General features: G+C 46.3%; 1 protein-coding gene across 1 annotated transcript in view; it reads right to left on the bottom strand.

Annotated features, from left to right (window-relative positions):
• The window catches only part of tmx4 (thioredoxin-related transmembrane protein 4), a 72,016-nt gene that overhangs the window by 18,697 nt on the left and 40,677 nt on the right, over positions 1–12,642 (bottom strand). Inside the window, exon 2 of the mRNA XM_038806352.1 lies at positions 5,177–5,292. Within this exon, the coding sequence (XP_038662280.1) occupies positions 5,177–5,292 (116 nt within the window). The remainder of the gene's footprint in view (positions 1–5,176; positions 5,293–12,642) is intronic.

A 12,642-nucleotide genomic window follows, 5' to 3' on the forward strand; every position in this document is an offset into this window, starting at 1 on the left:
GTATTGTGTTCAGTTTTGGTCTCCTTACTTGAGAAAGGACGTACTGGCACTGGAGGGTGTGCAGAGGAGATTCACTAGGTTAATCCCAGAGCTGAAGGGGTTGGATTATGAGGAGAGGTTGAGTAGACTGGGACTGTACTCGTTGGAATTTAGAAGGATGAGGGGGGGATCTTATAGAAACATTTAAAATTATGAAGGGAATAGATAGGATAGATGCGGGCAGGTTGTTTCCACTGGCGGGTGACAGCAGAACTAGGGGGCATAGCCTCAAAATAAGGGGAAGTAGATTTAGGACTGAGTTTAGGAGGAACTTCTTCACCCAAAGGGTTGTGAATCTATGGAATTCCTTGCCCAGTGAAGCAGTTGAGGCTCCTTCATTACATGTTTTTAAGGTAAAGATAGATAGTTTTTTGAAGAATAAAGGGATTAAGGGTTATGGTGTTCGGGCCGGAAAGTAGAGCTGAGTCCACAAAAGATCAGCCATGATCTAATTGAATGGCGGAGCAGGCTCGAGGGGCCAGATGGCCTACTCCTGCTCCTAGTTCTTATGTTCTTATGTTCTTATGTAAGGTTAAAAAGGTGGGGTCTTCATGAATTACGTCAGCCTCGCTGGCCTCGCTCTGCATCACAAACCAGCTGTGTTCTTTAAAGCGCCACTTTACAAAAAAGTTAAAACTGTTAAGTGGTACGTTGGCACAGTGGTTATCACTGCTGCCTCACAGAGCCAGGGACCCGGGTTCAATTCCAGCCTCGGGTGACTGTGTTGAGTTTGCACTTTCTCACCCTGTCTGCAATGGTTTCTTCCAGATGCTCCGGTTTCCTCTGTCATGTGAGAGTACCTTTAAGAAATGGGTGTTTATAAATGGGTATGTATATAAATATCTGTAGAGTACCTTTAAGAAATGGGTGTTTATTACTGCAGAGATGTCAGAGAGTGAGTGGAGCTGGGCTGTCTGTCAGCTTTTTACTTTCACTTTCGACTTTTTGCTGCAGGGTGAGTTTGGTTTCATTTTAGTTTTGGAGAAGCTGCAATCACAGCAGGATGTTCATTAACCTCTGCAAGCTATGAGTGTCCATTTGCTGATTTCAACGTGGTCACTGTTCTCAGTAGTGAAGTAAAGCCTGATGTCTTTCTGTTAAAAGGTGTTTTTAAGTCTTATGGATGTTAAAAGGAAAGTAAGAATTACTTCGTTTTATATTCTTTGGGGGTTGTATTTGAATTGATGGTTGCTAAGATGTTCACTGTATGTTTTAAAAGGGTTAACTTGAGTTCATAGAATAAACATTGTTTTGCTTCAACAAATACTTTTCCATTTCTGCTGTACCACACCTGTAGAGTGGCCGTCTGCTCCCCATACCACAATCTATTAAAAGTTGTGGGTCAGGTGAACCCCATGATACACTTTGGGGTTCTCTAAACCCTGGCCCATAACACCTCCCACAGTCCAAAGATGCGCAGGTTAGGTAGATTGGCCACGCTAAATTGCCCCATAATGTCCAAAATGTTAGGTGGGGTTACTGGGTTAACGGGTTAGGGTGTGGGCCTAGGCAGAGTACTCTTTTGGAGAGTTGGTGCAGACCTGATGAGCTGAATGGCCTCCTCCTCCACTGTAGGGATTCTATGAAGATAAAAACTTCATCTTTTCCACATTGACGTCTCAAACCAGATTTAAGCTCAATTTATTTCAACCGATATCAAAATCAGGAACAATTTGTTCCCACTTTGTCATGTACTGATTTATCTCAGATAAACATGGAGCCTCTCCTGTGGTATAGTAACAGACTGTGATATAATGTCCAAATAATATCCAATTGGCCTGCAATACATTAACACTTTTAAAAGATCATGAATCCACAGTCCTCTGGAACATAGCAGCACTGCAGTCCACGTACCCCATCGTTCAAGGCACAAGGTTTTTCAAGTTTGTTTAAATAACGTCCAATTAGTATATTTTGATGACATGTATAATATATCCCACTTTCAAAAAGACTTGCATTTATATAGCATCTTTCGTGACTTCAGGATGTCCCACAGCGTTTCACAGCCAATTTAAATACTTGTGTAGTCACTGTCACCATATTGGAAATGCAAGTAGCAAGCACTGGGTAGCAGCAATGTGACAAATCAGACAACATGTTTGTAGTGGATGTTGATTTGAAGGATAGACACTCGCTTGGGAACCGGGGAGAACTCCTCTATCCTTCTTCAAACTAGCGTCATGTGATCTTTTACACCTACATGACAGTGCAGATAGGGCCTCAGCTTAAGGTCCCATCTGCAAGTCTGCTCCTCCGACAGTGCAGCACTCCCTCAGTTCTGACCCCCTGACAGTGCAGCACTCCCTCAGTCCTGACCCCCTGACAATGCAGCACTCCCTCAGTCCTGACCCCCTGATAATGCAGCACTCCCTCAGTACTGACCCTCTCACAGTGTAGCACTCCCTCAGTACTGACCTCCTGACAGTGCAGCACTCCCTCAGTACTGGCCCTCTGACAGTGCAGCACTACCTCAGTACTGACCCCCTGACAGTGCAGCACTCCCTCAGTACTGAACCCCTGACAGTGCAGCACTCCCTCAATACTGGCCCTCTGACAGTGCAGCACTACCTCAGTACTGACCCCCTGACAGTGCAGCACTCCCTCAGTACTGACCCTCTGGACAGTGCAGCACTCCCTCAGTACTGACCCTCTGACAGTGTGGCACTCCCTCAGTATCGAACCTCCGACCCTCCGGAAAGTGCAGCACTCCCTCAGGACCGAGCTTCTGATAGTGTGGCACTCCCTCAGTACTGACCCTCTTGACAGTGCAGCACTCCCTCAGTATTGACCCTCTGACAGTGCAGCACTCCCTCAGTACTGACCCCCTGACAGTGCAGTACACCCTCAGTACTGACCCCCTGACAGTGCAGTACACCCTCAGTACTGACCGTCTGACAATGCAGCACTCCCTCAGTACTGACCTCCTGACAGTGCAGCACTCCCTCAGTACTGACCTCCTGACAGTGCAGTACTCCCTCAGTATTGACCCTCTGACAGTGCAGCACTCCCTCAGTACTGACCCCCTGACAGTGCAGCACTCCCTCAGTACTGACCCTCTGGACAGTGCAGCACTCCTCAGTACTGACCCTCTGGACAGTGAAGCACTCCCTCAGTATCGAACCTCCGACCCTCCGGAAAGTGTAGCCCTCCCTCAGGACCGAGCTTCTGATAGTGTGGCACTCCCTCAGTACTGACCCTCTTGACAGTGCAGCACTCCCTCAGTATCAAGCCTCTGACAGTGCAGCACTCCCTCAGTACTGACCCCGTCAGTGCAGTACACCCTCAGTACTGACTGTCTGACAATGCAGCACTCCCTCAGTACTGACCTCCTGACAGTGCAGCACTCCCTCAGTACTGACCTCCTGACAGTGCAGCACTCCCTCAGTACTGACCTCCTGACAGTGCAGCACTCCCTCAGTACTGACCTCCTGACAGTGCAGCACTCCCTCAGTATTGACCCTCTGACAGTGCAGCACTCCCTCAGTACTGACCCCCTGACAGTGCAGCACTCCCTCAGTATCGAACCTCCGACCCTCCAGAAAGTGTAGCCCTCCCTCAGGACCGAGCTTCTGACAGTGTGGCACTCCCTCAGTACTGACCCTCTTGACAGTGCAGTACACCCTCAGTCCTGACCCTCTGACAGTGCAGCACAACCTCAGTCCTGACCCTCTGACAGTGCAGCACAACCTCAGTACTGACCCTCCTGACAGTGCAGCACTCCCTCAGTACTGAGCCTCTGACAGTGCAGCGCTCCCTCAGTACCGAGCCTCTGACAGTGCAGCACGACCTCAGTACTGAGCCTCTGACAGTGCAGCACTCCCTCAGTATCGATTATTTGGTCATTATTGCATTGCTGCTTGTGGGAACGTGCTGTGTGTTCATTGGCAGCTGCATTTCCTACATTACAACAGCACGAATACTTGATTGGCTGCAAAGCACTCTGGGATGTCCTGGGCTTGTAAAAGGTGCCAAATATGCTGTTCCTTTTCTCAATTCACTCTACAAGAACCTCATTTCTAATATGGCGCGGCCGAGGCCACACGTAGACCCGTTTTACAACGGGGGGCTCTGCTCGTAGAACTCCCCGTTGTAGCTATTTAAAAATGGCGAGCCGATCTCAGAGGCTCACAAAACAATCCCTGATTCCCCCAGCCTGAACGCAACATGGGAGGGTCCCCCAGTGCCACCCCACAGCCCCCAACACCCACGCCAAGCAACACCGGCCCAATAACGTGCGTGCACAAAATGCCAGCTTGGCAGGGCCAACCTGGCACCCTGGCATCAGGCTGGTACCCATGTGGCACTGCCAGGATATCCAGGTGACACCAGCAGTGCCAGGGCACCACCTTGCTCAAAGGGCATGTAGTTGGGGAGCCTCCGATCCCCTTGGAGACCCCGAGTGCCATTCAGTCTGGTCCCCATTTTGGGGGACATGTACCAAACAGCGCTTGCCCAAGGCGAAGGGATTGAATCCCACAGTTTAGGAACCTTGTGAATCTGCATATTAGAGTACGACTTACTGGCTCGCTCTAATATGCAGATCTGCCAAAAACTGATCCCACCCATTGTGGGCAGGATTTCCTTTGCAACGTCTCATGAGATTGCGTTGAATCTCACGTGGCGTTATGAGCCGGGTAGATCCCAGGAGCGCACAGCGTGGCCGGAAGATCACGACCATTGTAAAAAAAAAAAGAAAATTCTGCCCTGTGACTCTCCCTTAAATTATATATTGGAATCACATGTACTGGGCTTGAAGTGAACAGAGCAGAATTGAAAATGTACACTATGCATACAAACAAAAATTTCAAACCACATCTGAAACATTATTATTTGGAACCACATGCAGTGGAAGATAAGGTTCAAAGCTGAAGGAATGTTTCTTAACACTGCAGTTCAATATCTGATTTTAGTTCAGATAAATTATTCAGCAAGATTGTGTGGCGTATTTTTGAAAGCAGTGGAGGACACGGCGTACTGCACTGTATGTTTATGACTGCCCGTGTGGTCATAAATAGTGTACAGCTTTATTTCTTGCCTCCTCCTCACCTCTTCCAAAAAAAAGCCACCATAACAATGTTTCACAAACTCAGCCCGGAGCAAACGCGCTCAGTTTTAAAAAGCTAACCCTCAGGTGTACCTGGTTCTCGAGTGACATCTATCTTTCCCACATGGATGCCAAGTTCCCCACGGGATTTTCCAAGATGCTCCCAATCAGCCTGGATTTGCTTGCACGCTGGGCACCACGGGGCATGGCTGCGGAAGGGAAAAAGAAAACAGTTCAAATTCTTACTTTCCTCCCCTCCAACTCAAGTGATCAGGTCACAAGCACCATTGCGTTTTGTGAAATCAGAGAACAAAGACACATCGGTGTGATTCATTGACTCCTGCAATAAAATGAGCCAGGCCATCCATTCTCCAGGTAAGGATAGCTGCTTTCCTAGCATTGTTCTTATGACAGATGGCATGGTGGCACAGTAGTTAGCATTGCTGCCTCACGGTGCCAAGGACCCGGGTTTCGATCCCAGCCACGGGACACTGTCCGTGTGGAGTTAGCACGTTCTCCCCATATCTGCATGGGTCTCACTCCCACAACCCAAAGATGTGCAGAGTAGGTGGATTGGCAACACAATTGTCCCTGATTGGATACAGTAAATCTATTAAATAAAATTCTTCTGACAATTGACGACAGTTGTCACAATCACCATTACAGAGATTATTTTTTATATTCCAGATTTATTAATTTAATTTATAATTTCACCAGCTGCAATGGTGGCTTTGAACCAGAGCCTCAAGGCATTAGTCTGGGCCTCTGTATTATTAGTCCAGTGACATTACCACTGTGTCACCATCTTGAGCCAGCCGAAGAAAGGCCCAGCAGACGCTGCATCAGACCATAAAGGCCAACAACAAAATAAAGTCTCATCACTATGAGATAGCATTCTAATCCCAGCACCACTCACGCAAGGCAAATAATCTGACCCAGTTCGCCAGCTCAGTTTTGGCAATGCGTTTTACCAACATATGCACTGCAATGTGAAGATCAGAAAATAGCCGAAGTGACACACTGAGCAAAAGGATTTAAAACACCCAAAAAAAACATCCCTTGCACTGAATCACACAATTGTCACAGGGCAGGAGCCGCCATTCGGCCCATCTTGTCTGCAACGGCCCTCCAAACGAGTACTCTGACTGCTATTCTCCTGCCTTTCCCCTGTACCTCTGCACATTATTTTTCTATTCAAATAATCATCCAATGCCCTCTTGAATGCCTCAATGGAACATGAAAATGCTTCAGCATGGATATGTTCACATTTAGCTCATACCTCTACCACATCAATCACACCCCTGTCAACTGGAATCCACCAGCTTTGCTCACAGCAATCCGAGTGGACACCTACACAGCAGGAAATCTCCCAAAGCACCATAAATAAAACACAACGAAAAGAAAAGAAAAGTCGGTTCACTGGAAATAGAGGACACGCAAAATGGTGATCGGAGTCTTTGGGAGACAGAATGGTGAGGACCAACAATTAGGAACTCTCAGCTATGAGGTGTGGTGTATGTTAAAGTATGAAAGGTGGTTGGGTTTCCCATAGTTCACAAATGCACCAACCTCAGCTCTAAATAAAAATCTATTATTAAACATACAAAATCTTACCGACCTCCGATGCATGGCTGCATTAAAAAAGAAGTAGAATTGAATACAGAAGCAGAGTGCTGCAACAGTAAAGTCTAACAAGACAACTGATAATTCTTCAAGACATCCTAATCAACAACTTCAAAACCATTTGACCTCTACACCCAAGGCAGCAGAGGTATGGGGAACGCTATCACCGACAAGTTCCTTGGAACTATATGACCATCCCTGGGTGAAAATCTTGGAGCTCCCTCCCTAACAGCACTGTGGTTGCACCTACATCATATGTACTGCAGCGGTTCAAGTCGGATTGCTCACCAGTACCTTCTGAAGAGCAATTGGGCAGCACGGTAGCATTGGGCAGCATGGTAGCACAGTGGTTAGCACTGTTGCTTCATAGCTCCAAGTTCGATTCCTGGCTTGGGTCATTGTCTATGCAGGTCCTACACTGTGCGTGTTTCCTCCGGTTTCCTTCCACAGTCCAAAGATGTGCAGGTTAGATGGACTGGTCATGCTAAATTGCCCCTCGTGTCCAAAAACAAAAGTTCAGTGGGGTTACTAGGTTACGGGAACAGGGTGGAGATGTGGGCTTAAGTCGGGTGCTCTTTCCAAGGGCCGGTGTAGACTTGATGAGCCGAATGGCCTCCTTCTGCACTGTGAATTCTATGATTCTATGAATTAGGGATGGGCAAGATATGCTGGCCGAGCCAGCGAAGCCCACATCCTCTGAAAGAATAAAAATAGCTGCCACTGTACTTTGTGAGGAAATCCTGAACATCTGTCCAAAAAATCAAACCTGTTTTAATATTACAGTTTTTAAACAATACCATGCATTCCCCACCCCCCAACCCCATTAAAACCCATCTCTTAATCCAGCCCTGGGATATCTCTTCTTCAGATTGCTTATCCAAGATGTGCCATATGTATTGTTCTCCTCGCTTTTCCATTCACTGGCAATGTTGCTCCATTAGACTTGCTCTCGCAAGGGGCAGCAGAATGCTCACACTTAATTCCAGAATGGGAAAGGCGGCTGATAATTCTCCAGACTTTTGAGCAAAAGCCCATCACAGACTTCACTTTAATATCTGTCGTTCTATCACCCACCCACTTCTCAGTAAGTTTGTGGGGAAGGAGCCCCGGTGATTCAGTACACTTACTCACATGGCCCACAGTGCCAATCCAGCACTCTCGCTCTGAGTGGTGCTATCGTAAGGGGGATGACAGCAGGTGGCAGACATCTCCTCCACCCCCCCCCCCCCCCCCCCCCCCCCACCCCCCCCCCCCCCCCCCCCCCCCACCCAGGCAGCAGAGAAAAATCAGGCAGGGGAATTATTTACAATATGAATCCAATCCCTAGCCAGTCGATGAAGTACAAAACAAGATACTTATATTTTCCTTGTTAATAGGTTTATTCACAGAAGGCAGCGTTATAAACGTCTGATTCCTACCTACCGACAATCCATTAACCAACGGTCACTCTTTATAAGTGCTCAAAGCACTTAATTAACTAATGCCTTTCACCTCGTATCTTAACAGCATAATGAACACACAATTAACATGCAACTGCTGTCTGACACTACCTAGAAGCATAAAAGCAATAGTAGCAAATGCCTGGAAATACCCCCTTGTCTGCAAGAATCAGATGACCCAATGATGCTCTTCAAACTTCAGGTGCCAACTAATTCTTTAAGCAATTAACGGTGCCTAATTTACCAAGTTGATCGTCAAGGTCCTCCCTCTCGGCATAACCACCTCTTACTCCGCAACCCTCGGGAGGTCTCCACACTCCCCCAATTCTGGCCTCCTGAACACCCTCTGGATTTTCTTGGCTCTACCAGCGGTGGCCATGCCCTGGCATGCCCTCAGTAAACCTCTGCGCCTCTCCCCTCTCCTGCAACACACTCCTTAAAACCTACCTATTTGAACAAGCTTTTCATGGCCTGATCTCAGTATCTCCTCAACGTCAAATGCCTTTCGAGAACATCATCGTGCTTAGGGCACTACCATGGTGAATCAACTAGACAATAGCATGCCGGGCACGAGTCAAATCACTTATCATTCAGTTTAAGTCATCGCATTAACGGATTCATTTTCTCTCAAACAATTTGAAGAAACTAGCCTTTTGTGCTATGGGCATGATTAAAATTCACAGCAAACTTGTAAATAGTTGCATTTAAAAATGACTATGAACACTTCAACAGCACTTACCAACAGACTTTTATTGCTCCTTTTTAAATGTGACAATTTTCAACGGAGTGGAGATTAGGACTTCACTTTATAATTAGAGAGCCAAACGATGGACATAGAAAAATTCATACGCAAGTTACATTTTTATAAAGGGTAAATGTATAAAAAGGAGACGCAATGCTGTCAAGCATCAATCTAAACAAACATAATCATGCACAAGTGAGTCACACTTAGCTGAAAATGTCGCAACCACTCTTAGTTTAAGCGAATTCCTGAAAGGGGTTCCATTGCTTTTAAACTGTTTACCTTGTTATACACAAACATGAATAATTTGTCCATTAAAGTGGTGATATTTTCCCCACAAGTACAATTTGCCTAGAATAACGCAACTTCAAAATGAAGCCTCTCCAAATTTCAGAAGCACCCAGATTGGTGCAAGCGCGTGGAGGCACATTGGTGCAATGCAGCGCACGGACTGAATTTCATTAATAAGCTCTCAGAATTTGAGGCGTCAAGTACACCGTTCAAGAGATTCAGCAACCGGAGAGAAAGAAATAACGTTCACATCTACGTCAGCCAGTGTTTTTCCAAACTTTTGGTCCGACAACCCACATTTACAGAACAGCCGACTCTTGCGATCCACGCCATATTCATAAAATATTCTCCATCGTTACTTTTAAAAACGTCACACTCATTGTTGGCACTTCTGTATTATTAAATGTAAAATTGTAAATTGAACAGTTGTTTCAGCTTAAACGACAGCTTCACCCTGACACCTTGCTGAAGAGTGTAACTCAGGATTATTTGACTTTTTTTATATTCCCACACCCATTGTTAGCATCTGGAGAATTGCCTGCGAGCGCTGGAAAGATTAACAGGCTCAATATTGCAGTTTTATCAACATCATGTTCACTCGTTCAAAACTTAACACATCGGATAGGCAATTAAACTCAAAACCTTCAACTTCAGAAACAGGAGCCCTAACTGTTGAACGAAAAACACGGTCAGACAGAATGTCACTGGACGCCTGTCAGTACCGTATCCCAGGTAATTATGTTACAGACTGAAAACATGCCAAGGAAAAACAAATGCTCGGCCCAACACAGTTGATCAATATGCAAAACGTGTAGACGCGTTCCATCCCGTACACCTGCTACATTTTACCGGCTCCTGTATACATGAGTGTAGTTTAGTCGTCAGCTAACACCATCTTTGACGAACAATTGAAGTCCCGACAAAGATAGATACAAAAGTCCTTGTGGTACAGGAACCAATTCAGCTAATGGAGTCCATGTAGCCACACGGCAGAGACGGATGCTTGGGGACGAGTACCTGGGAAGAGGGGTTGGATAGCAGCGGGGGAGGTGATGAAAGAAAGAAGCATTCTTGAAGTACAAGAGCCCCGTGTGGAGAGACAAGGAATGGACATAGGGGCTTCTAGGGATGGAGGAGGCTATTTGTCTGGGTTAACTGAGAGAATGATAAAAGACGTACGGGGTTTGTTAGTGGCAGACTGAATTCAAGAAATAATACAGATCCTGACGCTGAACACAGTAGCAGGAAATGCCATCCAAAGAGAATTTTACAGGTCTGTGACTGCAAACTATCTATCTACACTGTGGCCCAGAGAGGCAAGGTAGGCTTCTACATCAGCCACATGTGGTCATACACTGTACTGCGAGAATTTATCTGGAGAGAAAAAAGAAAAAATGGTCAGGCGATCTTTGGGGATCATTTCTGGCAACCCATTCTATACCACCCGCGACCTATCTGGAGGTCGTGACCACCACTTTGAAAATCACTGACGTAAGCCACACCCAGATATAGGACATGAACACCCAATTGGGACAACCTCTCATGGCTTTCAATAATCATGTTGATGCGGAAAAGAAATTGACACCTCAATCAATTATTTTCATTTAAACACAGGCAAAAATCATCAGGTCTACTGTGGCTCACTGGAACGTGTGTATGGTCGAGAAGGTTATGGGTTCAAATTCCATCCCAGCGACTTGAGCACAACAAAAGCATCCTATCTGGCTGCATCACAGCCTGGTATGGCAACTTGTATGGTATGGGTAGCACAAGTGGTTTGCACTGTGGCTTCACAGCGCCAGGGTCCCAAGTTCGATTCCCCGCTGGGTCACTGTCTGTTCGGAGTCTGCATGTTCTCCCTGTGTCTGCGTGGGTTTCCTCCGGGTGCTCCGGTTTCTTCCCACAGTCCAAAGACGTACAGTTTAGGTGGATTGGCCATGCTAAATTGCCCTTAGTGTCCAAACGGTTAGGATGGGTTATTGGGTTACGGGGATAGGGTGGAAGTGAGGGCTTGAGTGGGTCGGCGCAGACTCGATGGGCGAATGGCCTCCTTCTGCATTGCATGTTCTATGTTCTAACTGTTTAGCCCCAAGACCGTAAGGAAACTACAGAAAGTCGTGAACACAGCCCAGTCCATCACACAAACCCAACTCCCATCCATTGACTCCGTCAACACCTCCCGCTATCTTGGGAAAGCAGGCAGCATTATCAAAGGTCCTTCCCACACGGGTTATTCTCTCTTCCAATTCCTACCATCGGGCAGAAGATACAAAAGTCTGAGAACGCGCACTAACAGGTTCAAAAACAGCTTCTTCCCTGTTTTCCCAGACTCCTGAATGACCCTCTAATGGACTGAACTGATCTCTTCCACATCTTCTCTACTGAGTAGTACTGCACTCTGTCTGCTAACTTGCTGCCTGTGTCTTTGTATTTACATTGTGTATTTTGTTTCATGTCCCATGTTTTTTTTCATGTATGGAATGATCTGTCTGGACTGTATGCAGAACAATACTTTTCACTGTACCTCGGTACACACATGACAATAAAACAAATCCAATCCAACGACGTTAATTCAGTACCAAGAAGGTGCTGCGCTGTCGGTGGTACCATATATTTCAGATAAGACATTAAACCGAGGTCCTATTAGCCCTCTTTGAATCATGTAACATATCCTACGTCACTATTTGAAGAAAAGAAGGGAATTCTCCCTGATGTCACAGCCAATGCTTACCCCTCAGCTAAATAAGTCATCTGGTCAGCATCATATTGCTGTGTGTGGGAGTTTGCAGTTTGCAAACTGTCTGGCCGTGCTTACACGTCAACAGTGACAGCATTTCAAAAAGTACTTCACTGAGTGTAAACATTTTGAGGTGGCAAAAGAACATACAAAATAGGAGACATGGGTTATTTGGTTCCTCAAGCATGTCATACCGTTCAATAAGATCATGGCTTATATGTTGGCGTTTCGAGCTTCACATTCCCATCTACCCCCAATAACGTTTGATTCCATTGGCTAACGGGAAACAATCTACTTCCACCTTTAAAATATTCAGTGACCCCGCCTCCACTGCCTTCTGAAAAGAGAGTTCCAAAATCACACAACCCTCAAGAGAAGGAAATTCTGTCCTATACGGGCAATACAACTGTGATTTTTCAATAAATGTAGTAAACCTGAACTTCTAAGGTTATAACATTTTAGCGGACTGTGTAAAAACCTTTGAAACATCAACTTTGGGGCCGATTTAGCTCAGTTGGCTAGACAGCTGGTTTGTGATGTAGAGCAAGGCCAGCAGCACAGGTTCAATTCCCGTACTAGCTGAGGATATCCATGAAGGCCCCGACTTCTCAAACCTGCCCCCCATCGGAGGTGTGGTGGTCTTCAGGTTAAATCAGCACCTATCAGCTCTCTCCCCTCAAAGGGGAAAGCAGCCTGTGGTCATCTGGGACTATGGCGACTTTACTCC

This window comes from Scyliorhinus canicula, chromosome 1 (assembly GCF_902713615.1).
Source record: "Scyliorhinus canicula chromosome 1, sScyCan1.1, whole genome shotgun sequence".
Lineage (NCBI taxonomy): Eukaryota > Metazoa > Chordata > Chondrichthyes > Carcharhiniformes > Scyliorhinidae > Scyliorhinus > Scyliorhinus canicula.